Here is a 27323-nt window from a genome sequence, read left to right as displayed (position 1 = left end):
ACTAATGAAGCTGGGTCTCCAGAGAGTAAGCTTCATCGAAGATGCAAGGAGGATGCTGAATGGAGCGATGCTATCCGTCAGCAGATTGTACTCGATAACCGGCGTAGACTGGTTGATAGCCGCTAGCTTCAGCTCCACGACGGCCTTGAGATTTGCTCGAGACCGTTGCAAGATGTGAGTTTGAACCATGATGAGGGGAATCGTGAAGAGAGACCAGGAAGATTCCTGACGACGAGAGCGCCGATTGGACAACACGTGAAGATATTCAGGCAGCTGACGACACCCCCTGGTCATGTGAAGGAAAGAGTGTACCCAAAACTAGTGAACCAAGATGGTGATGCCCAGAGATATGGCGGATTGACAGCGATAAAGAAAGATGAAACCACCTTCGCCGCCTATGACAAAGCAGAGATGAGGAAGGCCAAGGTTATGGTAGTAGCGAATTCAGAGTTCGTGTACACTTCCAAGTCTTTGCTTTGGCCGGACGTCATAATGTTGGCAGCGGTCGACCTGGACCTACTGCAATCAGTATCTTTGGCTATAGGGGTACAAAGGCAGACGGACATGAATCCAATTACGATTGTGTTTGCTGGTATCAATGACCATCTACACAGTAGAGGTTTTCTGAGCAGACTCAGAGATCCTACAACAGCAGAGAACGCTGTATGGCCAGCGATAAAAGACATCCTTGAGTCAATGGGTGAAGTGGTGGATGCAACGAAGGAGGGGTCATTCAATAAAGTGTTATTGAGAGTAGTATTCGCGTTGTCTCCGGCATATGCACATCTCCCGGATGGACTGAAATTCGTGTATGCAATTGTGGCCTTACTCTCGGAAGGAAAATATGATGTGATCATATCAGCCCCGAATCGCCTGATAGAAATGGAGAACCTGAGGCCACTTAAGTCTGAACTGCCTGCAGTATGGTCAGATATCTCAAACGCGATGAGAGGATTCAAGGACCACGCGCTACACATGTTAGTGTTGGACGAAGTGCTGGGGTTGGAACTATCCAATTTCAGTCGACAACTCAAATTGAAACCAAGAATAGACGACGACCATCGAGTGATCACGGCAATGTCCAACGACTTATGGTTCCGAGCAATGGAAGTGGCAGGTGAAGACACAAGAAGGAAAAATTCACTGGAGACGAGAGCTTATCTGGAGGCGATGGTTCTGAGAACCAAGCCGGAAACCAACCAGTGGCTACACCTGAACCCTAGAGTAGCAGCATTGGGTGTAGATGCTTTTGAGCAAGGCCCCGTGATGATCACGAAGATACATGCTTACTTGTTGAAGGAAGTGAACCTGGCGGAAAATGCCGGAGAAAAGACCGCTGAGTTTGTAAACAGAATGTGTCAGATTACTCAGGAAACCTTCTGTACCCAGGAAGTGAAAGGACAGGAGGGCTTTGAAAGGACAGACAGCATGCTAGAAGGGTTGGGAGCCGGATGGACCGCGTCCTTCTTGGCAAAAGTTTACCCGAAAGTCTCGCACTACTTGATAAAAGAATTCCTCCAAGCAGTGGTGGAAGTATCGATAGTGGAACTAATAGCCTTGTTCGTGACATTTGGAGCGGAGGACTTCGTGAAAGGACCGGCGATGCTGCTCACCGATGGAATTCAGAACCTGCGGCTAGACGGACTTCTGACATTGATTGCAATTACCCACGGAAACTTGGGAGGACTAATGGAACTGGCACGTTGTCCAGAGCAGATGAAAGAGAGAGTGAGGAACTTGGATATGAAGAAATCCACGTACTCGTGGAACAAGATAAGAGACCTGAGACACACTCTTATCCAGTATCTCTTACAACAAAATCGCTTTGGAACGGGAGAAGACGAGACGATTGAAAGAGAGGAAGATGTTAGACGACATGTTGGAGGCATGCCACTGTTAACTGATCTGAGCTTGGCTATGAGAACCGATCCCATGGCGCTGATCAGAGGAGTCACGGAGTTCGTGACAGTGATCGATGGACCAGCAGTCACGTTTGCGTTCCCTGACGTTAAAGTGGAAGCATATAGGAGGTCGGTGCTGGACCTGAACCTCATATCGGCAGTGGACGGTAGTACATTGAACTGGTGTGAGCAGCACACATTACGGGAGCTCATGAGTGAGATCTGTTATTTGCGAAAATATCGGAGCCAGAGATGACAGTCATCAATTTTGACGATCACTTCCGTGATCGCATGGGAGAAGTAAAAAGAGGACACATCGAGGTGTTTCCAAGGCTTTGGAATCTGAGACCCTATGATAAAACGAATGGTGAGATAACCAGAGTGTCTCGTCTTACTGCAGCATATCACAAAGTGAGAGAAGAGACGAAGGACTGGGGCGATTACAAGAAGCTGCCGGAGGCAATCCCTGAATTCCCTCTGATAAGAAGGATGTTGCTCGGAGCAGTCTCCGTGGTACAATCTCCTAGGTTGAGAGCATTCGAAACCAATGAAAGGAGAGTAGGGAATTTCGTGGGAACGATGGATCCATACTTCGTAGGGAGAAATGCCGCCGTGTTACAGTACACACGATTTGCATACACGGATCAAGCGACGAGAAGGCGAATAAGCAACGCCGCTACTCCCAAGCCTGGAAGATTTGATGAGGAATGGAAGGGATTAGGCTTAGCTCCGATGAGAATGAGAGGCAGGACCGAATTGCCTGAAGCCTCCTTAATCCTGACTAGCGTAAAACAGGAGATGAAAGTGGGAGGAGTACTGCAGACGAGAACCTTCCTAGCACCCTTCGGCTGTGAAGAAATCAAAGTGGTCCATGGAGAAGAGGAAGATGAATCGGCCGGTACATTGCTCATACCGAGATTCCAGGAAGAAGCCGACAATGACGAACAAGGACCATCGAGCCCGAACAAAAAAAAGTCAGAAGGAAATGACGGACAGGGTGGAAGCCGTCAAACCGAAGAACCCATGCAACAAGATCAAGCTGGTGGGGAAGACGACAGGGCATCGACAGGAGGAACATCCAGCCTGGATTTCAATATATTCAGTGATCTTGAGAATAATGCAGACACGTTGGAAACGACTGAGCCAGCGGATGAAGGCATCTCGACACTGGAGCCTCCGTCAGCCTTTATGGAAATGAAACGGAATTTGCCGGAGAGCAGCTCTCCTGGCAATTCAAGAAATAACGACCAGAGAATCCTCATGGAATCACCTCGGAGGAGAAGAATAGAGGCTTCAGCCAGAGTACCTTTCTTGGGAACGCTGCCCGAAGAAGAATGGAAGTACATCACCGAGACCACGAGAGTAGGACGGGATGGAAGCTGGACAGAGTGGCGTTTATGGAAGAAGTCTGGAACGTGGTTCAAAGCTATGGGACCCAGTCTATTCTGAAAACGGGTCTCAACCAACCCTTGATGAGAGAAGTACTGGACAAGCTTGATGAGTGTGAAGGGAGACTGAGTGAGTTGTTGATCGACTCAGCCACTGATGAGAGTGAAGCGAATTCTCCCATCAAGATGACACCGCAGGACGATGAAGGAGAGGTGGTGTATCTGTCAAGAACCAGGAGAGGTACGATGCGATCAAAAATGGTGATTGATAAAATCAATGCGATGAAAATGAAGTTAGGCAGCAGAGTGATGCCGAGGAGAGTTGGAAAGACGAAGGTGGATTCAGAAATATCGATGAAAGCTGGTGACTCAGCGAAAAGGAAACGAGTTGAGGAGGTCATGGATTTGGCGCAAGGTGATTATCAATTGTCTGGCACAGATAGAATATTGACTGATATAGCGATGGTGCCACCCATTCTCATGGCGGGAATAAAGTTAACCGGTTATAAATCCAAAAGGAGTGACCGCACTCTGACTGGAGCAACCTTAGAAATGGAAATACTCAGCCAATGTGGAGAGAGCAAAATGAAAGACTTCAAGCCATCTCCCATGAATCATGGAAAGGGAAGCGTCGCAGGACAACTAACACCAGTGGAATACAACCGACTGACAGTGTCGGAGACTGTGTCGATAGATGAACCCACCGGTGGATACATGGAGATGTTGGAATACCGAAACTCGGAAGACGAAAAAGCCATGGAGGGTTATCTGGAAACGATGTTGCAAGGCACCACCCTCAAGCAGAAGGCGTACGGGACTTTGGCGTCGTCTGACATACAGGCGGAAACGATCGAGCAGTTAGTGAGCCTTCCATGGAAAGCAGTAGTGTTGATGTATTTCGAGGAAGAAATGAGGACTACGCCAAGAATACATGCTCTCGTGGCAGTACCTTACGTAAGAACAGAGTTACAACTCAGGTTCGCCTTGTGCATGATGGGACTGACTCATGAAGAATATGACTCAGAAGAAAGGAAGAGATCAAAAGAGGAAAATGTTTTCCTTATGACGAATCTGAGGGATCTGATAGTCCAGGAGGGAGCAGCAGTAGCGTGTGCGAAGCGGAGAGACGCTCTCTGTTTCATTCGATTCCTGATAGAGCAGATTTCAGTACCTGCATTAAACACTTGTGTTAAAATGTTGAGGGAAGGCGATGAGCGAACGAAAGCCTTATTCTTGCTAGCACTGCTGGATATGCAGCAAAGTAAACCGATGAGCGTGAACATGAAAGAACCTGAGGAGTTGGAACCCATGAAAAAGATAGACGAAATCAGGAGATTCTCAAACAAGGAGCTGAGATTCACTAAAGAATCTATGGGAGCATTGCCAAAATCCAGTGAATACTGTGGACCGATCAAGAAGAAATCGTATGGCTACGTATACGGGATCATAGGGATCGCGTACAATCCTTTCCTGAGTGAAGACATACGCGATTGCTTCTTCGATTATGAGCAGGCGGTGTTGCTAAGATTCTGGACGTGCAGAATTGTAACGATTAAGAGCGTTAACAATCCACAGGCCAAATTGGGACTGGTCTTGGAAGAAGAGGTGACTGCACCTTCAGTACCAAAATCCGATAAAAGAGTGGAGTTTGGGTTGGGATTCTCAGATGAATTACTGAGAACGAGCTTGATGACAGTGTGGGAATTGATGAGGCCATCATGGTGACCTAGTCCCAACGCTGACTCAATATTACGGGCGACACAAGACGTACAGAGGGAACTGAATGCAGACTGTAACCTGCGTGACCTCAACATCATATATAATGTGATGATAACAGCCTCTAAGAGCAACGGAGAAGATAAAGTGGAGTTGCCTGGCTGGGGACCAGAAGACTGGGTCAAACCTGGTAGCTGTCTGGCGGAAGTCTGTGGACTGGAGGGTCACGTTTGTGGAGGTTTGGACTGTGTGAAGACCCTAGAGAAACAACACAAGCAATTGACGGTATTGTTTGGAAATGTAGTGATGAAAGCTAGAACAGAAACGGAACTGATAGCAGATTGCCATGGAGGAACCGATGTGAATCTAGTGACTGCACTAGGATTCTACAGCATGTTTGGTTCTTTTGAGTCACTATTGAATCTAGAACAGAAACATGAGGTGGTCACAGCCATCAGTGTAGAAGTATTCCCAGGAGTTCTGCAGACTGAACAGAAAAACATAGGGAAATGGAGGGAAGCAATCGAGACAGAAATGAACATCAGACACAGCGAGACTTATTGTAGACCATCAGGAGCACGATATTTGGTGGGTTCAACGTTGGCTCCAATGTGCAGGAGCAGATACCCTGTACATTTCGCGGCTGTGGACGTGAAGAGTACAAGAACGATCGTGGATCAAGCCTTCTCAGTGCCGAAGTGTGTAAGATTGGCGAGAATGTCCGAGAAGTCTTACGAGTTACTATGTAAGATGTTCTCAGCAGTTCCAGAGAGAAACAAAGAAGAATTGGAGTCGATACTAGGAAAGAAATTCATGGGATATGTGAGTGGGAACTTCAGTGACTTTGAGAGACAGAAACAGAGAGGATCAACTGTCACAGATTACAATGCAGTAGATGAGAATGATGAAGTCCACCGAGTGATGATGGAAGTAGAACCATTGCTGGAAGCTTCGGGAAAACGTAATTGGAGGAGCATCATGTTGACGCATGACGAGTTTCCTTGCCACTGCTTGCTGCAGACCTGGTGGTATCCCAAGCGTAGTAATCTGATGTTGATCTGGGACTCTGGAGAGCTGCTCTCCATGGGTTTACCAGATTCATCACAGCCCGTAACAATAGTGATAGTGGGAGTTATGATGGCGATACGATGGCTGGAAGCTCATGTGAGAGAAAATAATAGACAGGAGGCACCGACGAGAGAACAGTTGCGGAAATTAGATTGTCTAAAAGATTTAGATCTTTTTGAGACAATGTGCAAAATTCTAAATATTCCGATGGAAGTGAAGAAGATATGGGCAAGGAAACGATTGATGCCATGGTTCAGAGCTAACATGACTGCATGGTTGTACGAGTATGCGAAAAAGCATATGTCGAAGCACGGCAGGGTGTACAGTGAATATCAGCTGGACATTGGAGCAGGAGCTTTCAAGCCAGCTCTCGTGACTCATCGGAATGCAGTGACCACCGCTGTGAAAAGCTTTTCCAGGACGAGTGAACGTAGTGGAAAGGAGAAGGCAGAGATGCTGAAAGAAGATTTGGAGAGAAACGTGACGTTGTGTCTCCACAACAGCTTCTGCAGGAACAGAGAATCTAACGTGGATCCCCTACCTTGTTGTAGACAGAGGGTGGAAGAGCAGAAGTGTTGGAGGACGGCTTCCAACAGCGTCAAGATATCTAACGTCGTGTTACAAGATACAGAAACTGAGAGTGCAGATTCAAAATCACAGGAGGAAGAAATGGAACTTTGACGGATGACCGAAAAACAAGATGAAAAAATAGATGAAATTAGAAGAATTTAGAAGTTTTAGAACTTCTCAACGACAAAAAAGAAGAAAACAAAGGAGTGATGAAGAAAAGTTAAAACTCAGAATTGTTTTATGTGTGTGAAAAACTCAAGTGTGAAACCAAGCAACCAAGTTGTAATTGAAAACTGAAACATTAAGTTGAGTTTTGAAATTGTTGCAATTATAAATTTGCATTTTGATTTTAGTTGAAGTGGATTTAGAGACACTCACTTACTATTTATTTAGGAAGGCTTAAGTGAAGGAGTATATTTAAATATTCCAGCCTGCATGACTGTTTTTAACCAGCTAGGAGAACTGATCACTTAGTGGTGACATGGAAGGCTTGAGTAATCTCTCCAAGAGGGAGATTGTTTCATTGTTCTTTCTAACCACAGAGTTTCTTAGTTTTAATATTCAGGACAATAACAAGCAAGACTTCCGAAGGGAAGAAGCATAGTAGGATAATTTTAGCTTGTTGGTTGGCAGGACTGTCCTGCAAGCCAACACCTTTTAAATCTAAGAGAAAAAGTTTTAATCGGGACATTGACATTGGAAGTCAGAAAGTATGTTTTATCTTAACTCATATCCTCAATGTGCAGATTAATGAGAGAATTTGAAGGCTATAGTGATGTAGTATGATGCCATTTATATTCTGCAGTGAGTCGATGTGACGTGGATAAAAGTAATTTCGTGCATTTTGTAAATTCTGTTCGATGACACTGCAACCATTTTACGAACATTGCGTGATTCAATGAGGACATTGACCGGACTGTCCGGGGAGTATGTGACATTCGACCAGAATGTGAAAAATGCAATCTCTGCAGAATTCGAATTTTTAGCAGCGAGCCTTCCGGATTGGTGATTGTTAAGAATTAAGAACGTTATTGGAACGATTGGCCAAACGGTGAGGGCTGGAATATTCTGGTATTTTAAAATTTCAAAAATTCGAATTATGACGTCATATTTCTGAGAAACGTCAGAAAAGGCCATTTTGGCTAAAACAAGAAAGAAAAACAGAACAACATTAGCTGCGCTAACAACAACTACGAAATCGAGATTGGAAAACGACAACGAGTTACAGAGTAACAGAGAACACTCCGAGTTGCAACTATTGTGCCGCTACAATAGTTGCAAGGCCGTTGCGAACAACGGTGAAGGTTGAAAGACGGCCTTCCGGATTAAGAAGAAATCAGGATTAACGAGCTTAAGAATTTTTTAAAAATTGTTAATTCAAACGTTTTCGCACATTTTGTGCATCGTCAGGATATAAAATTTTTTATTTACAATAAAATGATCAAAGATCATGTATGAAATTCAAAAAGAACATGTTAGAAATTTTTAACCAATCACATTCTTACATCTGTTATTACGTAATCATTATTTCATCGATTATGACGATTTCCATACTTTTTTGTTACTTGAGTCATAATTTTTTGATTTGATGTTTTATCCAAACTGACATGTCAGTTTATTTTTTCAAAAATTGCAATTTTTAGTCATGTTTAAACATGTACTATAATTTTAATGTCAGCTCCCTGCTCCTGAACTCCTCGCGCGTGTTAATTCTGGGGCGTTCTTTCCAAATATATAAGGCCTCCAGAGTGAGGAGTGTCTGTATGTTACTTGATTGATCTATAATCTCAGACTTAAGCTCAGCGCTCTTACCATCCCTGTCACATTCTCTCAAATGTTGCCCTACTGGCGAATCTTCCTTGTGATGCTCTTCAATCCGCGTGGTCAAATGCCGGACCGTTTGTCCAACATAGGTGGAATTACATCCACTACATGTGAGCTTGTAGACCACTCTGGATTTCAAATCTTTCGCAAAGGGAGATTTAAGGGACGGTAGGCAAGTCTTGAGCTTTCTCGTAGTAAATATCACTTGGGCTCCGGCGTTTTGACGCAGTTTGGCAGCAAACCACTCCGATGCATTACCCCGGTATTGTAATGTTATAATGGGTGCACTGACCTTTAAAGGATCTTCCTTGACTGATGTTACCGTTGTTCGTGTGTCAGTTTTTCCGTCGATGATCTTATTCAACGTTCTTAATACGACACCATCTGACCATTTTTCAGGGTATTGATTATCCACCCATTGTTCTTTATTAATCTTCATTGCCTTGTCAAAGTTTTCCCATGTTGATGTACTTCTAAAAATACGATGAGCAGTACCCTCAACTACATTGCGTTTGTAATGCAATGGAGCACAGCTTCTGAAGTTAAGGATAGTTCCAGTATCCGTTGGTTTTTGATACCATCCACATGTTACCTTTTTTCGTGAGTCCACATTAATGTTCAAATCTAGAAAAGCTAAGTCCGGATTTTCGAATCCGGATTTTCGATAGTGAATTGTAAGTTGGGGTGGAGCTCATTAGCTGCTTTTAACACTATATCATCTATATCCCTTTACCGTCCTCACTATATCATCTACATATCATAGGAACGCTTTGACATTTTCTGTTGGTTTTTCTTGATCTCGCTGCTCTTTACATCTCTTACAATACCAAAACATTTCTGAGATTTGCTCATATTCTTTGTCGGATACATTACTACACTTTAAATGGTACCAATTTAAACAAGCTTCGCATTCGATCCCCTTACTTCTGTATGTTACCCTTCAATCGCAATCAGGGCATAGGCCATTCCGGTTTTCATTTAGCTGTGTCAGCGCAGGTACTTCCTTCATTAATGCATATTCGTACTCCTTTAGCCATAAATTGGCAAGAATGACAGCAAGGGATGCACCCATTGCCAACCCATCCTTTTGTACGTACCATAAACCATTGCATTTGAAGTGCACCTTACTTACAGCCATGTTCAACAATTTCTTCATAGTTCCGCGTGCCAGTTTAGGAGGACTAGTTTGTTCGTACAGTTTCCTCAGTGCTATATCTATTGCCTCCTTTAGTGGGACATTAGTATACAAACTTTTGACATCCAGGGAGATAATACTCTCATTATAGTCTAGATCTATGTTCTCTATGATCTCCCGAGCCATTTGTGTGTTTGTCTCAATGTTTGCCCCCTCAATGTTGTCAAAAAATTTGGCCAAAGTTTTATTTAGATGTTCATATGAGCTCCCTGGCAGTGACAGTACGGGACGGAGAGGGGTTCCTTTCTTATGTACTTTAGCCAATCCATATAATCGAGCTGGCTGCCCTCCCGTGGACCTAAGCCTACTATACAGTGCCTCATCGATCTCGTCTTTCTTTTTCATGGCCAACAGTTCTTTGTTGATGTCTTTCTCAATTTTCATAACAACACTATCAGTTAAACCTGGTTTTTCGCTAAATTGTTCCGATTGCAGCAGCTCAGTTAAGTTAGCCTCATATGTCGTTTTCTTCATTACACAGAAGCCAACACCTTTATCGAATGGGACTGCCAAGAGACCATTGTCCTTCAAATACTTCCTGGCTTTCTCAATCCCTCTATCCGACGGTGTTTGCCGCACACGTTTAGCGTATGATTTTGCAGCAGCTTCAATTTCACATAATTTTTCACCTGGTACCTTTTGCGATTTAAGCTCAGATAAAAAATTATCAATGTCCGCAAGAAAGTGAAGTTCATTGAAACGATCCCTCACCGGGTGCTTTGGGCCAAAACCTAACACTTCATGAACCCACTTGGGTAGCTCAATGCCATCTAGTGCTCTGACCGATTTGTCATTCACTTTCATTAACGGTCTGTCCTGCCGCTCTGCTAGCTTTTTTAACTTCCTTTCATGTCTTTCCTTGATGTCATGGATAGCAATTCTAGCCTGGAGCTTTAGATTAAATGCTATTGAGGGCCACCATTTTTCATCTATCCCTCTCCGCACTACCTCTCTTGCCTTAGCTAGATCATCGTCTATCTTCTTCTCTTCTGACCTTGCCTGATTTATCTCTGTTCTTAGGAGTTTTAATTGAAAGCTATGCACCGCTTGGTCCAAAAAAAAACCATTTTCTGGCACCCGAAATCTCAAAAAATCTGGTATTATGTCATTGCTTTGACATTTCCGTAAAAACTTCAATCGATGGAAATTGTTGTTTAATTTATTTGAATACTTCAGGTAATTCAAAACTAATTTCCAAGTTTGTTTTTTCCTGAGTATCCATCTCAGCATCGGTGGGGGCAAAACTACGGCGGTCCTCATCCTGCAGGCCACGAGCACTTAAACTCATGCGGCTCTCAGCAGGATAATTCACACAGTAGATTCACTTACCCAATCCGCGCCCTTTCAGCCGATGGTAGAGAGACGTCAGTCGTTGTTTCCTCTCTGCGTGCCTTCGCCTTGCTTCGTCCTTGTGATGGTTTCTGAGTCCGCGCTCTTATCTTTGAGAATATCCCGGGCAAGTTCTCTCTATGTGTCAGCACAACTCGCAATGACTTCAACTCAAGTTCGCTCGATTGATGAACTTTCAGGTATTGTCTCACCAAAGCGGGATCCTGCCTCTTGCCTCTCGAGATCAATTTCGTTGTTGGGACTATCAAGATCCCTGTACGCATCAGAGAATCAAAGATATCTGTCGTTCTGGTTCTTCTGCAATATATAATCGCCTTAAACCGATGTCGCTTTGATTGCAAATACGAAATTAAATCGTCCAGAGGATAAAGCGTGTTGGCATTGGTTCGGTGTTTCGACAAACTGTTATTCAATACGTCGTGCCAAAGAATTATCTCCTTGTCCACCAGAGGATGCTCTTCCAGAAGAGTCTGTAAATTTTGTCTCTTCCTCACGGTATGAGGATTCAGCGATAATCCCGATTCAGCTTATACCAGTTCGTCCAGTTCCGCTTTCTCTGCTGGTCGTAAGGTATTCAAGCTATGAAGTAGAGAGCTTGCAGCTACAACCCATGCCATTTTAACTCAAATGTAAGAAAACTCATTGTTAAGATGAGAAAAAAAATAAAAATTAAGACTATTCTGAGAAAAATAAAAATGATCTAAAAATTTTTTGTTTGTATTTTTACAACAAACTTTTTAATATATCATTCACTCTTCGCCGAGGTTATTTTTTTTTCCAAAATTTAACAAAAAGTAGAATAAGAATTTTTTAAAATTGTTAATTCAAACGTTTTCGCACATTTTGTGCTTCGTAAGGATATAAAATTTTTTATTTACAATAAAATGATCAAAGATCATGTATGAAATTCAAAAAGAACATGTTAGAAATTTTTAACCAATCATATTCTTACATCTGTTATTACGTAATCATTATTTCATCGATTATGACAATTTCCATACTTTTTTGTTACTTGAGTCATAATTTTTCGATTTGATGTTTTATCCAAACTGACATGTCAGTTTTTTTTTCAAAAATTGCAATTTTTAGTCATGTTTAAACATGTACTATAATTTTAATGTCAAACTGACATGTACTATAATTTTAATGTCAAACTGACATCAAATTAACGAGCTTGATCCAGCGGATTCATCAATCCGGAAGGGAAAAGGAACTGAAACTTTTATCCTGTTACATAAACTTTTAGCTTCCTGTCATGTCCTGACTAACATCTAGATTCATTTTGATAAGGATGAGAAGCTAGGAGTTGGGGGAAAGGATTGATCCATCTTCGATGGAGATGATGATTTTTATCTACTGAACAAAAACAATAGTAATATAATCAATAGTAGTAGCCCTGTTTTTAGGAGTGACCTCGTGGTCTGGGGATACTGAGACCCAGCCATGAGCTCACTATTTCTGCATGTAATCTAGTTAATTTGAGTGTTTTGACCGAAGCCGAAAGCAGTAACGTTTTTGTCGACCCGATGTTAGAAAAGACCACCGAAAGTACTGGCTTGGTAGAGACGGTGAAAAGCATGCAAAGCTCTGTTTAGACGTTAGCCAGTCGTCTTAAGACTTAGTTTTGTCTTCCGTCGATATGTATCTTCCGGGCGAATGTTACACTATGGAAAACTTTCATGGAAAGATTTCAAGTTTTTCTTGTGAAAATTCCTTATGATGCTTTGAACTGAAATTCTTGTTTGATTTTTGATCATTCTGTAAGTTTTAAGTAGAATTTAAAATCTGAAAATGTGCAAAAATGTTACTTCAATTTACAATATTAACGTATTCGTGTCATTTTTCATTTGAAATTTTTGAACGGAAATATTTTTTGTTGATCTAAATCGAGCTTGTCCTGGTGGTGCGTACCCACGAAGCCGCATTCCCGAATAGCCGACAAAAACTACATACCTTCGATTGTAACTAAATTAAAAAAGAAAATTTCTTAGCAAATAACTCATTGTGATCGAACAAGCCTGATAGCTAACAACTTTCCGAAAATCTTTAAGAGATTTTATTGGCTGATACGTTCTCAATGAATTAATTAACTACTAAAGTCCGGCTACTTTCGTCCTAACAATAAAACTCCGGTTTTTCCGGATATAGTTAACAATTGCCCCCTCCCCATGATATCTAGTAAAGAATGCCTTTAAAGGGGAATAACTTCTTCAAACAGGAAGTTTGTAGGTGGGGGGTGGTGGGGGGGGTTTGGGTCTGGCAGTTACTACCCTCTCAAACCCAACAATTGAATTACATAATAATTTTGTGGCCCCATAATTTTTCTTTTTCCGGAGAGGGGGGGGGGGGTAAATGTGAGTAGGGGGGAAGGCAAATGGTAAAAAGTGGGAAGGGATATTGGTGGTGCAATCTACTTTATTTTAGAAGCTATATCGTATTGTCACAAAAACAATATCGTTCATCGAGACCTCAAGCCAGAAAATCTTCTCTTAGAAAGCAAGAAAAACAAAGATGTCAAACTAGCTGATTTTGGACTAGCCATTGAAGTGAACGACCAGCGGCGGCAATGGTTTGGGTTTGCAGGTTAGTGAAACTGTTAAGTAATGGCTGTCGGTGTTACACATACGAGAGCGCGTTGTCAAAAATTTAAACCTCTGTCCTAACATTTTTGTTCTGACTTTCGAAAATTTGTTTTCCGGGTGGTTTGTTCTCCAGACAAGTATCGTATGGGGGAGGGGGCTTTATATGCCAAACAAACTCTTTTTTTTGCGCGTGGGTGGTAATATATACCAAATAAAAACTTTTATTTTCCAAATATTACTTCAGATCCTTTAACGAGCATTCAGGACTTGGGCTGTGAGCAGTTTGTTCAAGAATATAGTCTATGGAAGCTAGTCTAGAAATCATACAATTTCATATGCCGATTTTTTCAAATTAGGCTTGTTCCTTGTGCGTAACACGATGAGATGATTATACAAACGCATAGAAATTTAGTAAATTAGCCACAACTGACAACAGTTGTCTTCACTAAAAGAGAAACACAAATGAAGAAAAAAGTTTTTTTTTTAAATTTTTTTGCACAATAATTTTTCAAATCTCTTTGAAAACGTATATTGCCAAGGAAGCGCTAACTTCAGCTTCCAAAACTAGTTTTTTCAAATCTGTTTAGAAAACTTTTATTGCCAAGGAAGCGCTAACTTAAACTTCCAAAACTAGCTTCCAAAGTAAAATCTGAGGTGGAAAAGGGCAAGAATAATAAGTATAAAGAGACAACTTTTTTGAAATCCAATGCAACTATCATATTAAAGCTGCTGAGGGTATTTTTCAAGTTAAGAAAAAGTTATATTTAAAAATAGTCGATTAACGGTCTTCATTTCAATCCCACGAAATTAAAGAGACGGGAAGTTTGCGCTGTGCGAGTTGCAAAGAGCTCTTTGTTGCAGGGAGTTATCTGATGAAAAGCATCCTCGAAAGCTTTTAAGCATACTTGTCAATCATCACCTGCCGGATATTAGCGTAAGAGAACACTCCGGATGTCAATTTCCCTTAATGTTAACAAAGTTTATTTTAGAGGGATCTAAATATAGTACATTTGAATGTTGTAATCTAGAAAAAGTTGTGTTCAGTTTTATCTGACGCATCAAATAATTTAACAAGTTTTTGAGCGGGTTAATGGTAGAAAACAGGCCACGACAAGCTGTTTTGGTCTAAAAAATTGCCAATTCGCTGAAATTATTCTTTTCCCAATTCATTCAATTTTTGGAGCTCGATCGGCATGTAAAAATGATAAAAAACGACTGCTCTTGACTTTTTGTTTTCTTTTTACCTCTTAAAAAAATTTTGGATGGTGTAATGACTATTTATAGAGAATTTGAAAAGCGTTTAAAAAATAAGTAATACCAGAATGCACAGATGTGTTTAAGGAAAAAGCCGTGGTGTTGGTGGGTTATGTGTTCAATAAGATTGCAATAGGAGAACTTTTGTTATTTAGGAACTCCAGGCTACATGAGCCCGGAGGTGATTCGGAAGGAGCCTTACGGGAAGCCAGTAGACATTTGGGCCTGTGGAGTGATCCTGTACATCTTACTAGTCGGATATCCTCCCTTCTGGAGCGACGATCAGCAAGTCATGTTCGGACAAATCAAAGTGCGGTTTGACCTAATTGAAAAGCATGATAAGTGTTAAATAGCCCGCCATGCAATAATTTTATTTAAAAAAGTCGTAGTTGAATCCTATCTTAGCTATTTTCATCGCAGTCATATAGTTTTTTGTCCGATGATCAAGATGTAATGGTTTTTCCTATGTTGGTGTCTCATAAGTGTTATACAGTCACGGAACATAGAACTTGCAATTTTCAGTTTTCAAGCGATGAAATTAACAAAGTTTTTTCGCGTTTCTGCCGTTTTCTCAACGGCTACAAAAGTTTCACGGTTGAAATTTTGACTTAATTCAGATGAAACTGTTTATTATCCCGGATAAAAAAAATTAAAAAACTGTTTTCGAGGCGACGAGGGAGAAGCAGTTTAAAATTTTGGGCTTTAAAGTTTTTATTGGAAAGCTGAAGATCGAAGCTAGGACCTCATGTATATTCTTTATTTTAAAAAGAATACAAAAAACTACTCAGCTACGAAATAAAATTAAATCCGACTTTTGGCATTTTACTAAATCAGTTGCTGAATTTTCAGTCAACTTTTGTTTTAAAGCTTATTAAATGTTTAGGTTGCTTTTGTGGAGGGGAAACTTTTATAAGGCCTAGCTTAGATCCTTATCTTCAAAGAATGCTGTAACGTCCAAAGTTTCAAACTGCTTTAGCTATTTACGCGGACATTTTGGACACCTTTCTGATGTTCTGGAATTGAATGCACAAACGATGCCTCGAAAACAATTTTTAGCGGTTTTTACCCGGGCTGAATTATAATACACAGTTTCATTTACAGTCACGGGGCATAGACTTTGCAACGGGGCATAGTAGTTGCAACGGGGCATAGAAGTTGCAACGGGGAGCATAGAAGTTGCAACGGGGCATAGTAGTTGCAACGGGGCATAGAAGTTGCAACGGGGGGGGGGGCATAGAAGTTGCAACGGGGGGCATAGAAGTTGCAACGGGGCATAGAAGTTGCAACGGGGCATAGACGTTGCAACGGGGAGTATAGAAGTTGCAACGGGGGGCATAGAAGTTGCAAGGGGGCATAGACGTTGCAACGGGGAGCATAGAAGTTGCAACGGGGCATAGTAGTTGCAACGGGGCATAGAAGTTGCAACGGGGGGCATAGAAGTTGCAACGGGGGGCATAGAAGTTGCAACGGGGCATAAAAGTTGCAACGGGGCATAGACGTTGCAACGGGGAGTATAGAAGTTACAACGGGGGGCATAGAAGTTGCAACGGGGCATAGACGTTGCAACGGGGAGCATAGAAGTTGCAACGGGGAGCATAGAAGTTGCAACGGGGAGCATAGAAGTTGCAACGGGCAGCATAGAAGTTGCAACGGGGAGCATAGAAGTTGCAACGGGGGGCATAGAAGTTGCAACGGGGAGCATAGAAGTTGCAACGGGGGGGGGCATAGAAGTTGCAACGGGGGGCATAGAATTTGCAACGGGGCATAGAAGTTGCAACGGGGCATAGACGTTGTTTTCAAGCGATGAAATGAGCTCTTTTTTTTGTTTCTGCCGTCCGGTCACTTAATCAGAGGGCGTTGGAAATGAGTTCTTATTGCCAAAAAGTTCCCGTCAACGGTAGAAACAGAATTTTCGACCTAAAAAATTCTTTTGGACCCAAACGAATCTAACCTATTCTCGCAATTAAGTTTTCCTTTACATAAAAAATAATGAAAAAATAAGTAAATTTTGCAACATGGTAAACAAATGAAGAGGATAGACTAAGGGCATCTTCAATTCCCACTGAGAGTCTACGCAGCGCTCTGTTTTTTCTCGGAAAATATCATTAAATCTTCGTCCATATCTCGAAAACTTGCAACATTTGAGGGGCCCAATTTTATGGGTTGCCGTTAGAAAATATTTGAAGCAATTTCCAGTGTCCGCAATTTGTCATGTGATAGCCTGTTATTTTCACCAATTTTTTTCTTGGTTCCAGAGAGGTGACTTTGACTTTCCATCACCGGAGTGGGACGATGTAGGGGGTGAAGTGAAGAAGTTGATCTCAGACATGTTGAATCTAGACCAAGAGACTAGACTAACTGCAGAGGACGCTCTCAACAACCCATGGGTCTCAGTAAGTCTCATCTTCCTCCTCAAATTGCTGTACTTTTATTGCATTCTAGTGGAATGTCAAGTTTCTATGTGGTTTTTGAATAGCGGATGATTGTCAATATTTTTCAAGTGACTTTTTTCATGTTGGCCAAATTGATCACGCGAAGCCTTTCTGGTTGGTCTGGCCAAAATATTTGGTGCTGTTTACGCAAATATTTGAGAAAAAGAACTTGAAAATGCTGCCCTTGGAAAAAATCTTGGATTTTTCAGGCTAAAATGAACGTCGAAAAATAAAAACGAAGGGGTGTAATTGTCTGCACCCAACGATAAAGACCATAAATCCGACCACCATGTTTGGCTTTGTTCATTTATTTCTTGAGTGAACCTACCTGAGCTTTACCTTCATTGTTATAACTTGATTAGGTGGTTTCATTTGTTCTAGGCAGTGTCATTTTTGTTGGGTCATGTCTTATGTTTTAATGGAAACTTCAAAATAGTTATGTATAAGATAGTTTTAAAAAACAGGCAATTATGAACCGTTATTGTTTAAGAATCGAGACCGATTCGCTGCCAGCTTCCACAGGCAAGCGACAGTTGAGGCCATGAAGAAATTCAACGCCCACCGCAAACTCAAAGGAGCAATCCTGTCAACAATATTCGCTGCTCGGAGTACTCGTGCCCTGACCAATTCAGCCAGGTCACACACGACAGCAGCAAGTGTGGCTAATGGAAGTCAGAATGCAGCAGCTGCCGGGGGAAGTCAAGCGGCCTCTAAGTCGGTACTGGCCGGGGCTATAACTCCGGACGATGATACAGAAGCGGGCAGGAAGCAACTTATCATCCAGCTCACAGAAGCAACGATTAAGTGTATGGAAAATGGAGATTACGAAGCTTATTCGTGAGTAGATTAATCATTTTTAGGAGTCGATGAACGTAGTGCAGAATCTTCTATAGGTCGTGATGATTTTTTTTTGTTTTAGCAGAAAAAAGTCAAAATTTGCTCACGCTCAATTTGGATTTTCGAGGTTTTTCTTTTGATTTATTTGTAAGTTCACTTCATTTCCTTTGTTAAAAGGAAGTTGAAATGACTATCGAACAGAAAAAGTGTAAAGCTCACTAAAATGTTACCGATTTCTAGTTAGGAAAGTGGTTTTTAATTTTCAGATTTCTCTGCTGAATATAAACTTGCCTTTTAACCCAAGTTTCTCAAATTGAGTTAGTTTATCAACAAAGTTTCAATCATAAATTGTTCTTGAAATTCAAAGAGCCTTAAGGCCATAGATTTTTTCTTTTAAATTCAAGATTTTGAATTTCAGAAAACATTTCAGTATTTTTTTTTTCATCGCTTTCGTTGACTCTTTTTCAACAGACCCTCCTCAATTAAATTTAAAAAATTAAACCTAAAAAAAGGAAGTTTTTTTGTTTTTCTAGTTTTTGAACAACTCTGGTTGAAACCTTTTTTAGTTTTGGTTGTGTAACCGACTGTATTTATCAAGTGTTTTCTTGTGCAGGTAATTGTGTTCGTGAATTTTTTGCCTAGTTTTGTATAATTTTTGGGTATCAAGCTTTTCGTCAACAGCTGATTATTTTTTTGTTGTTTTTATTGCTTTCTAGCTTAAATTGTTTGGGAAGGTAGCCGTTTTATTTGATGTGTCTGAGATTAAGCAAGTATCAAGTGCTATTAAATCCAAAACATCACTTCTGTCATTTTTAAATAAAATCGTTCAAAACTTTTGGAAGAGTTTTTTGAAAGGTCATCTTGAATTGAATTGCACTATTTTTCCCAATTAAACTGTTTTTTTTCTATGATTTTGTTTATCTAAAACGTTTTCAAACACTATAGCGTTATCATGTTTTGAGCTTATTTTCATTCGAGTTTTTTCTGGGCACGTTTTTGAATCAATCAAAAATTAGTTTCTAGATTTTGGAATTTTTGGAACATTGTGTGGGAGAGTCTAGTATTTTTAATTGAAGTTTCAATTTCTTCTGAGTTGAGTTTTTCACACGATGTTTTTGGCTCTGAAGTTGTGTTATTAATTTTTTTCTCAAAAAATGTTGGTTTTTTTGAGTTTTTTTCGTCAAGTGTGATTTACAAAAGGTTTCATTGCTTGTCTTATGAGCAATTTTTTTAATTCTGTGCAGCCAAGTTAGTTGGAGCTGGACTGAAATTGTTGCTTGTAAATGTTTTATTTATTTAATTGCTGATGATTAAAACTCGCAAAACAGACTTTTTAATTTTTCTCATTTTTTCTCTTTTAATTTTTTTTCCATCGCAAGTGGTGCAAAGCTCGGCTTCGACTCTGAGCTGAAATTTTGGGTTTTGTTTTTTGTCTAGCCCACGAAAGAATTTCGGGCCCTAAAATTAATTAATTCATTGCTTTTTCGGACTGCGTATGGTTAGTTTTCTCGATGGGTTGAGGAAAATAAAATGAAAAATGATTCAGTTTACTGTGCAAGCGGATTATTTTTTTTTGCAATAGCGAAGCTGTTAATATTAGGACAGCAAACATTTCTGACCATCTCTTTTGTAAAGTTGCACAACTGGTGTTGCGGATTTCACGTATTTTGGTGTCCAAAAATTTTAATATATCATTGTGTGTATAAATATCCATTTAATGATCGACAGTTGGAACCAGGCCTGAATTTGAGGCCCGGCCCGGTTGCTGATCCTAAAAATGAGGACCGGGCCCGGCCCGTAAAAAGCCCTGGCCCCGTTCCAACTCTGATGATCGAACCGACAATTTTGAAGCAATCAGACCCAAATGTCAGAAAAAGGCGCCCATTTTTTCATATAATATTAACTGGTACTATTTTTAATAGACGTCTGTGTGATCCTCAGATGACCTCAATTGAGCCGGAGACGTTCGGTAATGTAATAGAAGGCATGGAGTTCCACAGGTTCTACTTTGAGAATCAGAACCACAAGAACAAGAGTGCCAGTAAAAGCATCATGCTCAAGCCATATGTGAACATGCTGGGACCAGACGCTGCTGTCATCTGCTACACCAGGTTTCTTGTAGTTCCATTGTCATCATTCCGAATTAACCCCACCCTCCCCCGAAGGGAATTATGGATTAACAAGTGTTTTTTGTTTTTTTTTCTCAATTTTGACTATCTCAAGGAAAGCTCGGAAGGGTTGAAATATGGTATTTTATAGAAGCCCTATTTTTCATGATTCGGATTACAGAAGAAAATTGCAAAAACGTTTGTCTCGGTGTCGAGAAATGCTAATCTGCATTTTTTTCGTTTTTCAGACTGTAATTTCTGTCTTCAATCTGATTGTGCTACATTTTACCTCACATGCAGTAGAATTATTATGTGTTGGTGAGTTTATTTGTTCATATATATGTTTATATATAAGATAATTTTATATATGTCTTAGTGAGTTTTTGTTTGCTTTTTTTCAGTTTTCTCAAATTATGTTTTATCAAAAATTGTCAATTATAAATTCTTTTAAAATTCAAGAGCTTTAAGGCCATATATTTTTTTCTTTGAAGTTAGAAAAACAAGTCAGTAGTGGTTTTCTGTTTCCTTCCGTTCATGAATTTTTTCCAATTGTTTGTGGAATATGTTTGTCTGCTTCAATTGATTTAAATATTGGAATATTGGTGCCACTTTTGGGGCACCTTTCCAGCTTTTTGATGGCATGTGCTTTGACATTTGTTATAAGTTACACTAGTTGATGCGGTTCTCATAGTTCAAATGAACTAAAAAAAGCTATTTGCTTCAAATATCAGTAACTTAACAAAAACTCGATTTCAGAAATTTTTCAACTCAATGTATCTCGCAATATTTGAAAAGCTTAATTTATGCATAATTTGTTATTATGCTTTTAAACTTATTACATGCGAAGTTAGCGTGGATGCCTTCAGTTCTTTACAAATAGACGCTATTTGGCATGTAATAATTTGAAATATAAGAAACTGAAGGAATTTTTACATGCCAAATTGTGTCTATTTGTGTTTGTTGCCATTTTTGCTGGTTTGCATTGGCAATTTATCAGCATATGTAGCTGCTTTATTAGTGACTAGTGTTTATGGGCTGTGAAGTGTTTGCGGCCGAGTGGTCAGGGCGTGAGACTCCAAATCTCGACGTCGCAGGTTCGAATACTATACATAGCAAAGTTTTACTAATTCGAGGCTTATTTCAATTTTTTTTTCGCTTTATGAGGATGGTTTGTTGTCGTGTTTTCGCAAGTTTTTGATCAATTCCATCCCTATCAATTGCTAGAAAAAGCGAAAAGTTTGAAATGAAATGTTTTTGAAATGCTTGTAATTTGATTTTTTTGAAATGTTTGAAAACGTTTTGGAGCAGTAGAATTTAACAGAAAGTTATTAGCCGGATTTATGAATCACCCTTATTACAGCAGTTAGTGTTTAAACGTTCGATTTAAGGGCATGCAATTTGTGAAACAATAGTTCGTTTATCGCCTAATTCGTTCAATTACCCGCCTAAATGCCTTCTATTTGTTTCTTCGCTGGTTATTAAGTTCATTGTCTAGACCAGACCCGTCTCCTTGTCATTCACCCATCCAACATTTGATATTTTTTTGCAAAAGCTAGATAGGTGTTCAATAGTCTTGCTTTTGTTAAAGTCTATTATATATTTAAACGCGGGCTTCACTATCTCGCCATGTTTAAGCTTTTTCAACGTAAGATTTTTGCATGTTTAAGCTATATCGTATATTGCAATGGTTAACATTTTATTTTCGATTTTCCATTTGATTTTAGTGGTTATTTTACCGAGTTTAAATTAAGCAGCCAATATCGAATTAGGGGCTGCGAATTCGGCCTCGAATTTTGAATGCCCGAATCATTTTGTTTAACGAGATAAGACGATTTTTATTTAACCCCAACTTGAAAAAGCTTAAACATGGCGAGATAGTGAAGCCCGCGTTGAAATATATAAAAGATTATTTTTTCAAAAATCTGAAATTCCCAACCCTGTAGTTGGGTACTGTCAGAGTACTATCAAGGATTGAGAATCTTGCCTGCAAATATGACTGCTCAAATCCTTGTAGTTTTCGAGATATGACGTTTTTTGTGATTTTTTCATCAAAAATTTTCAGAAAATTTTAATTAATTATTTCTGAAAATTTGAAATTTTCAACCTTGTAGTTCGGTACTGTCAGAGTACTATCAAGGATTGAGAATCTTGCCTGCAAATACGACTGCTCAAATCCTTGTAGTTTTCGAGATATTATGTTTTTTTGTGTGATTTTTTCAAAATTTTTCAGAAAACTTATATTAATTTTTTTTCGCAAAATCTGAAATTCCCAACCCTGTAGTTGGCTCCTGTCAGAATACTCTCAAAGATTGCGAATCTTGCCTCCAAATATGACTGCTCAATTCTTTGTAGTTATCGAGATGTGACGTTTTTTGATTTTTTCAAATTTTCTCAAAGAACTTATCTACAAAGAAATTCAAAAAATTTGAAACTACTAACTTGATGAAGATACAACCTTATTGTAAGCGTACACCCAGGCGTCTCAAATCTTGCCTCTTAATATGAATGCTCAAGTCCTTTTAGTTTCCGAGATAAGACGTTTTTTTTTTCGGGAAACTTAGATTTTAAAAAAATTCACAAAACTTTGAATTCCTAACCCTATAGTAGGGTGCTCTCAGGGACTCTCAGTGGTTGCAAATCTGGCCTCCAAATTTCTACAGAGGCCCATTTAGTTTTCGAGATGACGCTTTTAAAATGGGAGTTTGAAAAAATTAAAAAGTTCGAAATTAGCAACCCTGTAATTGGGTGCAGTCAGAGTACACTAAAAGTTTGCAGATGTTGTTTCCAATATATGCGGTTTTTCATGAGTTGTCAAAAAATTTCGACGCACCAGAGGTGCGTTAAACGGTAGTTTAATTAAATTAATGTTTCAGTTACTCATTCCAAATACTCATTTAATTGAAAAACTCCCGGTATAGTTTTGATATTAAATAATACATGGTTTATTTTTAGGCTGGAGCAGATACATGAAGAGGGCACAGGGGCGTTCAAGACGGTTGAATCTGTGGAGACTAGAGTTTGGCATAAACGAGACGGACAGTGGCAGTTGCTCCACTTCCACAAGAGCGATACAGGTTCCAACGCCACATCCTTCTCATCATAGACCACGCCATCTAAACCAATCAATGACACTCGCCAACTGACTAACTCGTAAGCAGAAAAAAATTTGACTTCTTATGCTAGGTTAGGGTACATAATGGTGTCAAATTTAGAAGTCCATGAGAACTTATGTATCATAATGTATCAAATTAAATAATTAATTTCAAAAAATTCAGTCGCCTAGAATAGAGCTAACCATTACACTGTTGACCGGCAATCTTTTAAACAGATTTAATATCACTTTCTATTTCTATGCAAAGCTAGATTATGTGATGCAGATGTCAGAAATAGCCCGAAAAATTGAATTTTGAATTTTTTTTAAATTGCGGATAAAGATGTATCAATGAAATATCTGTTTATCCTGTCAGTAGTTAATTGAACAGGGGGTTCGAAGTGCACGTCGCTCCCCCTTCAAGGGCAGACAGACTGAAGGTAAGGCGCCTTTGGATCAATATATAATATTTTTAAGGCGCCTTTTGCTCAATATATATGTTTTTTGAGGCGGTAGCGTGGGACGATGTTTTTCGGTCAAGTTCATCCTAAAACAGCTTTTTTGACTGTTTTTTTTGTTTTTGATTTTAAAAAAATGTCCAGCCTAAAGAATTCTTGAATTTGAACGAGCTCTAAGGTAATTTGTTTAGTTTCTTATGAAAGTTAACTAGTTGAAAAAATTTTCAAAACAATTCAACTTATCTTATCAGGCTTCTGGAAACGTTTTTAAAATTTCCCTTTCTGTCTTACCAGCTGGGATTGAACATTGGTTGGGTTCAAGTAGAGTTACTTGACAATATTTTAGCAATTTCAGTTTTCTGCGAAGCTATGTTATGTTGCGGTGTTTAATGCTACAGAATATCCATATTCTAAACTAACTCGATATGACCGGTATGGTATGTCTTGATATGTGGGCTTAAATCTTTCGGAAAGTTAATTTTCTGAAGTGGCGCCGAATAAAGAACGGTTTTAAAGCTGAATTTAATGATTTTTGTGCATATTTTTTAAAACTTTTGCGATAGAGTGTTTTGTAGTCGGGAACTAGACTTTATGAACAACTTGCTTGCACAGTTGTAACAGAAATTAAACGCGCTGCATCATAACGCTAGCGAGCAGCTAGTGTTTAGTACGAACCTCCTTTTTTCTAACCTAACTCGCAAATATAATTGGTCATTAAAAGTGTTCACTTGTGTGCCTTTTTGCTATAATCACGACCTGTAGCATTAGAAATTTCATAACATCTCTTTTCGGCTGTTGGTGACTAGTGTTTGTGATCGACTAAGCGTCCGTGGCTGAGTGGTTAGTGCATGAGACTCCTAATTTCTAGATCGTAGGTTTGACTCCGAGACGTCGCCGAATGTTTACTAATTCGAAGCTTACTTTTTCTTATTGAAAACTCATAGAAAACTTTTAAAAAGCTTTTTGTCGTGTTCTCGCTAGCGTGTTTCGCCTCTGTGTTAACCCTTAAGAATTTCCGGACTTCTTTCCACTTGGTCTGAAGGTAACGCGGCTGCCTTTGTACCTAAAGGTCTAGGGTTCGAGTGCCGGTCGGACATTGTTTTTTTTTCGGTATGGATGAAATTAACTTTTTTTCTGTGAAAATTGAATTGTCGAAGTTTAGTTTTTCTGCTTATGTTTTGTCAGTCTTATTGCCATACATCGCTTTTTCTTGCGCTGTAAACAATTTTCATTGTAATTGCAAGAGTTGTTGATTTACTCCTGTAATTTTTAATTTTTTGAACCCTGACTTAGGATGTATATTTTTCGCTTGAAAGCTAAGGTCTGTTGTGATGCAAAATTTCGAGAGTAAGTGTCTTGTAATCGGGAACTTAACTTTTTTTTAACCGTAAACTACTTTTATTACAACAAGCTGATTTTATTTCATTAATTGACCTAACAACTTTCAGGTTGCTTTACTTTAGTGGGTCATAAGTAGTTTGTGTTTTTGAAATTTTCCATAAGTACAAAAATACTGATAAAGAGTAATGAACTTAGTGAGTACTCTTTTTTAAAGGTCTTGGTGATTTTTATTGTTTTTCAGGAAAAAGTCTTGAAATTTTTTTTCGCTCTCAAATTTGATTTACCGCAATTTGGCTTTTTGTTCAGTTCAGTTCAATTTCTTTGTTAAAAGGATGGCAAACTGCACTATCGAACAGCGAAAGTGTAAAGGTAACAAAAAAGGTGAACGAATTCTAGTTTCGAACGTGGAATTCAATTTTCAGATTTCCCAGCGAAATAAAAATTTTATTTGTCGATCCAGTTTTTCAAATCCAGTTGATTTTAGAAAAAAAATTGCCAATCATAAAATGTTCTTGAAACTTAAAGGGCGTCAAAGCCATCTATTTTTTTTTGAAATTCGAAAATTTAGATTTTAAAAAAAAAACAAGTCAGTATTTTTTTCTGTTTTCTGGTGTTCTGTTCGTTGGCTTTGATTTTCATTCTATTAATGCAAAGTTTGGGCTAATTAGTGTGCTTCAGTTCAATTTCAAATAATTTGATTCACCGAGTATTTGCTAATTTGAGAGTCAAATTTTGCGTGAGAAAACAGAATAAATATGAACCAAAAAACAAATAATTTAATTTTTTCAACTGGCTTAATTTTATTCACAAACACTCAGCAAAATTCATTAATTATAGACTGAAGTCAATTTTCAAATGAAATTTGAAGCAAATTCTCATTTGCTAGCAATAAGGCGATCCAAAGTGGACAATTGAAAGCGAAACTCAATACTAAAAGATAATTCAGCAATCTTCAAAAGGGCAATTCTAAGCCTATAGGAGTCTATTTCAGACTTTGGCAGAGAGTGTATATTTTTGCAAATTTGATTCCAGAAAAAAATTCTCTAGACAGTAAATTTTTTGAAAATTCGGGAAAAGTTGCTTTTTTCTGTTATGCGTTGTTGGTAGCAGCTTTCATTTGGCTGTATTTGTTGATTTCATAAATGGTTTTCTAATTAAATGTTTGGGCCAAGTGAACGGTCTCCCTCTTAATCACTTTAGGGAGGAGATTGTTCACTTGGTTGAAATAACCGTGAGAATGTTCATTTGCTTTATTAAGGGGGGAGTTTGCTCACATGAGCCTAATGTTTATATGAGTTCGGGTTTTTAGTTTGCCGAAAGGATCAGAATGAGTGAACAGACTGCACAATGACAATCAGTTGCTGAATTTGAACTGGAAGATATGAAGAAAAATCAAATGACAAAAATTGAATATGGCGAGAAAACAGAGGATATTTTCTGAGATAAACCAACTTTCGATATAGATTTGTAAACACCGAAAATTTGATTCAAACAGCAATGAGGTGCCATTGACAAGCAAAAAGACTTCAGGCCAATCAGTTTTTAATTTTTATTTATTTTTTTAGTTTGTGTAATTATTGCTGCCCTCATCGACATTATTAAGTTTCATTTATCTGTTTTGATACAATATTGTTAAATCTCAAATCTATCAATGACTATTTCTATTTTGCGTTACTATCCAATAGTTCTTCATTTCTCATATTTGATCCGAGTTCTTCACCTAGAGGAAATTAAGCTACTGTAAATCTGAATATGTGGAAAGTGTTGGGTTAAATTGTTTCTTCCCATCTAGCAATTCACATGTGTTAGGAATGCTTCAGCGGTAGCTTAATTGATCTTTTCAGTTTTGCAGTCATTTTCAATCAGCTGCATTAAATTTCGTTTGATTTTATAAATTGAAAATAATTGCTGTGGTTATTCATTGATTGATATTCAAATAAAATTTTGTTTCCGGAAAATCTTACGCGAAGAAACAGCAATCTCCCCACATTGAGATACCTAAGTTTTATGTCAGTTTTCAAATCCTTAACAGTTATGGTTTTGATTTATAAGAATGATGCATGTAGTGAAGACTCTTGATTAGGTCTTGCTGAATTTTAATTGTTTTTTTTTCAGGGAAAATTCTTAAAATGCTCTAATAACTACAGATGTGCATTCATACATATTGATGCATTTATGAATGCACTTAGGTACATATGTACTTTTTGA

The 27323-nt window shown here is 39.1% G+C and overlaps 1 protein-coding gene across 5 annotated transcripts in view; it reads left to right on the top strand.

Moving 5' to 3' along the window:
• Positions 1–27063, top strand: part of LOC134842984 (calcium/calmodulin-dependent protein kinase type II delta chain-like) — a 70161-nt gene extending 43098 nt beyond the window's left edge. For 4 of the 5 annotated variants that reach the window (XM_063859550.1, XM_063859553.1, XM_063859552.1 and 1 more), the window contains exons 3-9: positions 13437–13595; positions 15004–15158; positions 17104–17241; positions 17771–18117; positions 20040–20228; positions 23178–23375; positions 26425–27063. In XM_063859550.1, coding sequence (XP_063715620.1) covers positions 13437–13595; positions 15004–15158; positions 17104–17241; positions 17771–18117; positions 20040–20228; positions 23178–23328 — 1139 coding nt within the window. In that variant the 3' untranslated portion in view covers positions 23329–23375; positions 26425–27063. The remainder of the gene's footprint in view (positions 1–13436; positions 13596–15003; positions 15159–17103; positions 17242–17770; positions 18118–20039; positions 20229–23177; positions 23376–26424) is intronic. The other variant, XM_063859549.1, reaches the window with a different exon arrangement.
• Positions 27064–27323: the final 260 nt, after the last annotated feature.

Source organism: Symsagittifera roscoffensis, chromosome 3 (assembly GCF_963678635.1).
Source record: "Symsagittifera roscoffensis chromosome 3, txSymRosc1.1, whole genome shotgun sequence".
In the NCBI taxonomy this organism is placed as follows: domain Eukaryota; kingdom Metazoa; phylum Xenacoelomorpha; order Acoela; family Convolutidae; genus Symsagittifera; species Symsagittifera roscoffensis.
The sequence above is the reverse complement of the archived record's forward strand: the minus strand, read 5'-3'. Positions and strand labels throughout refer to the sequence as shown.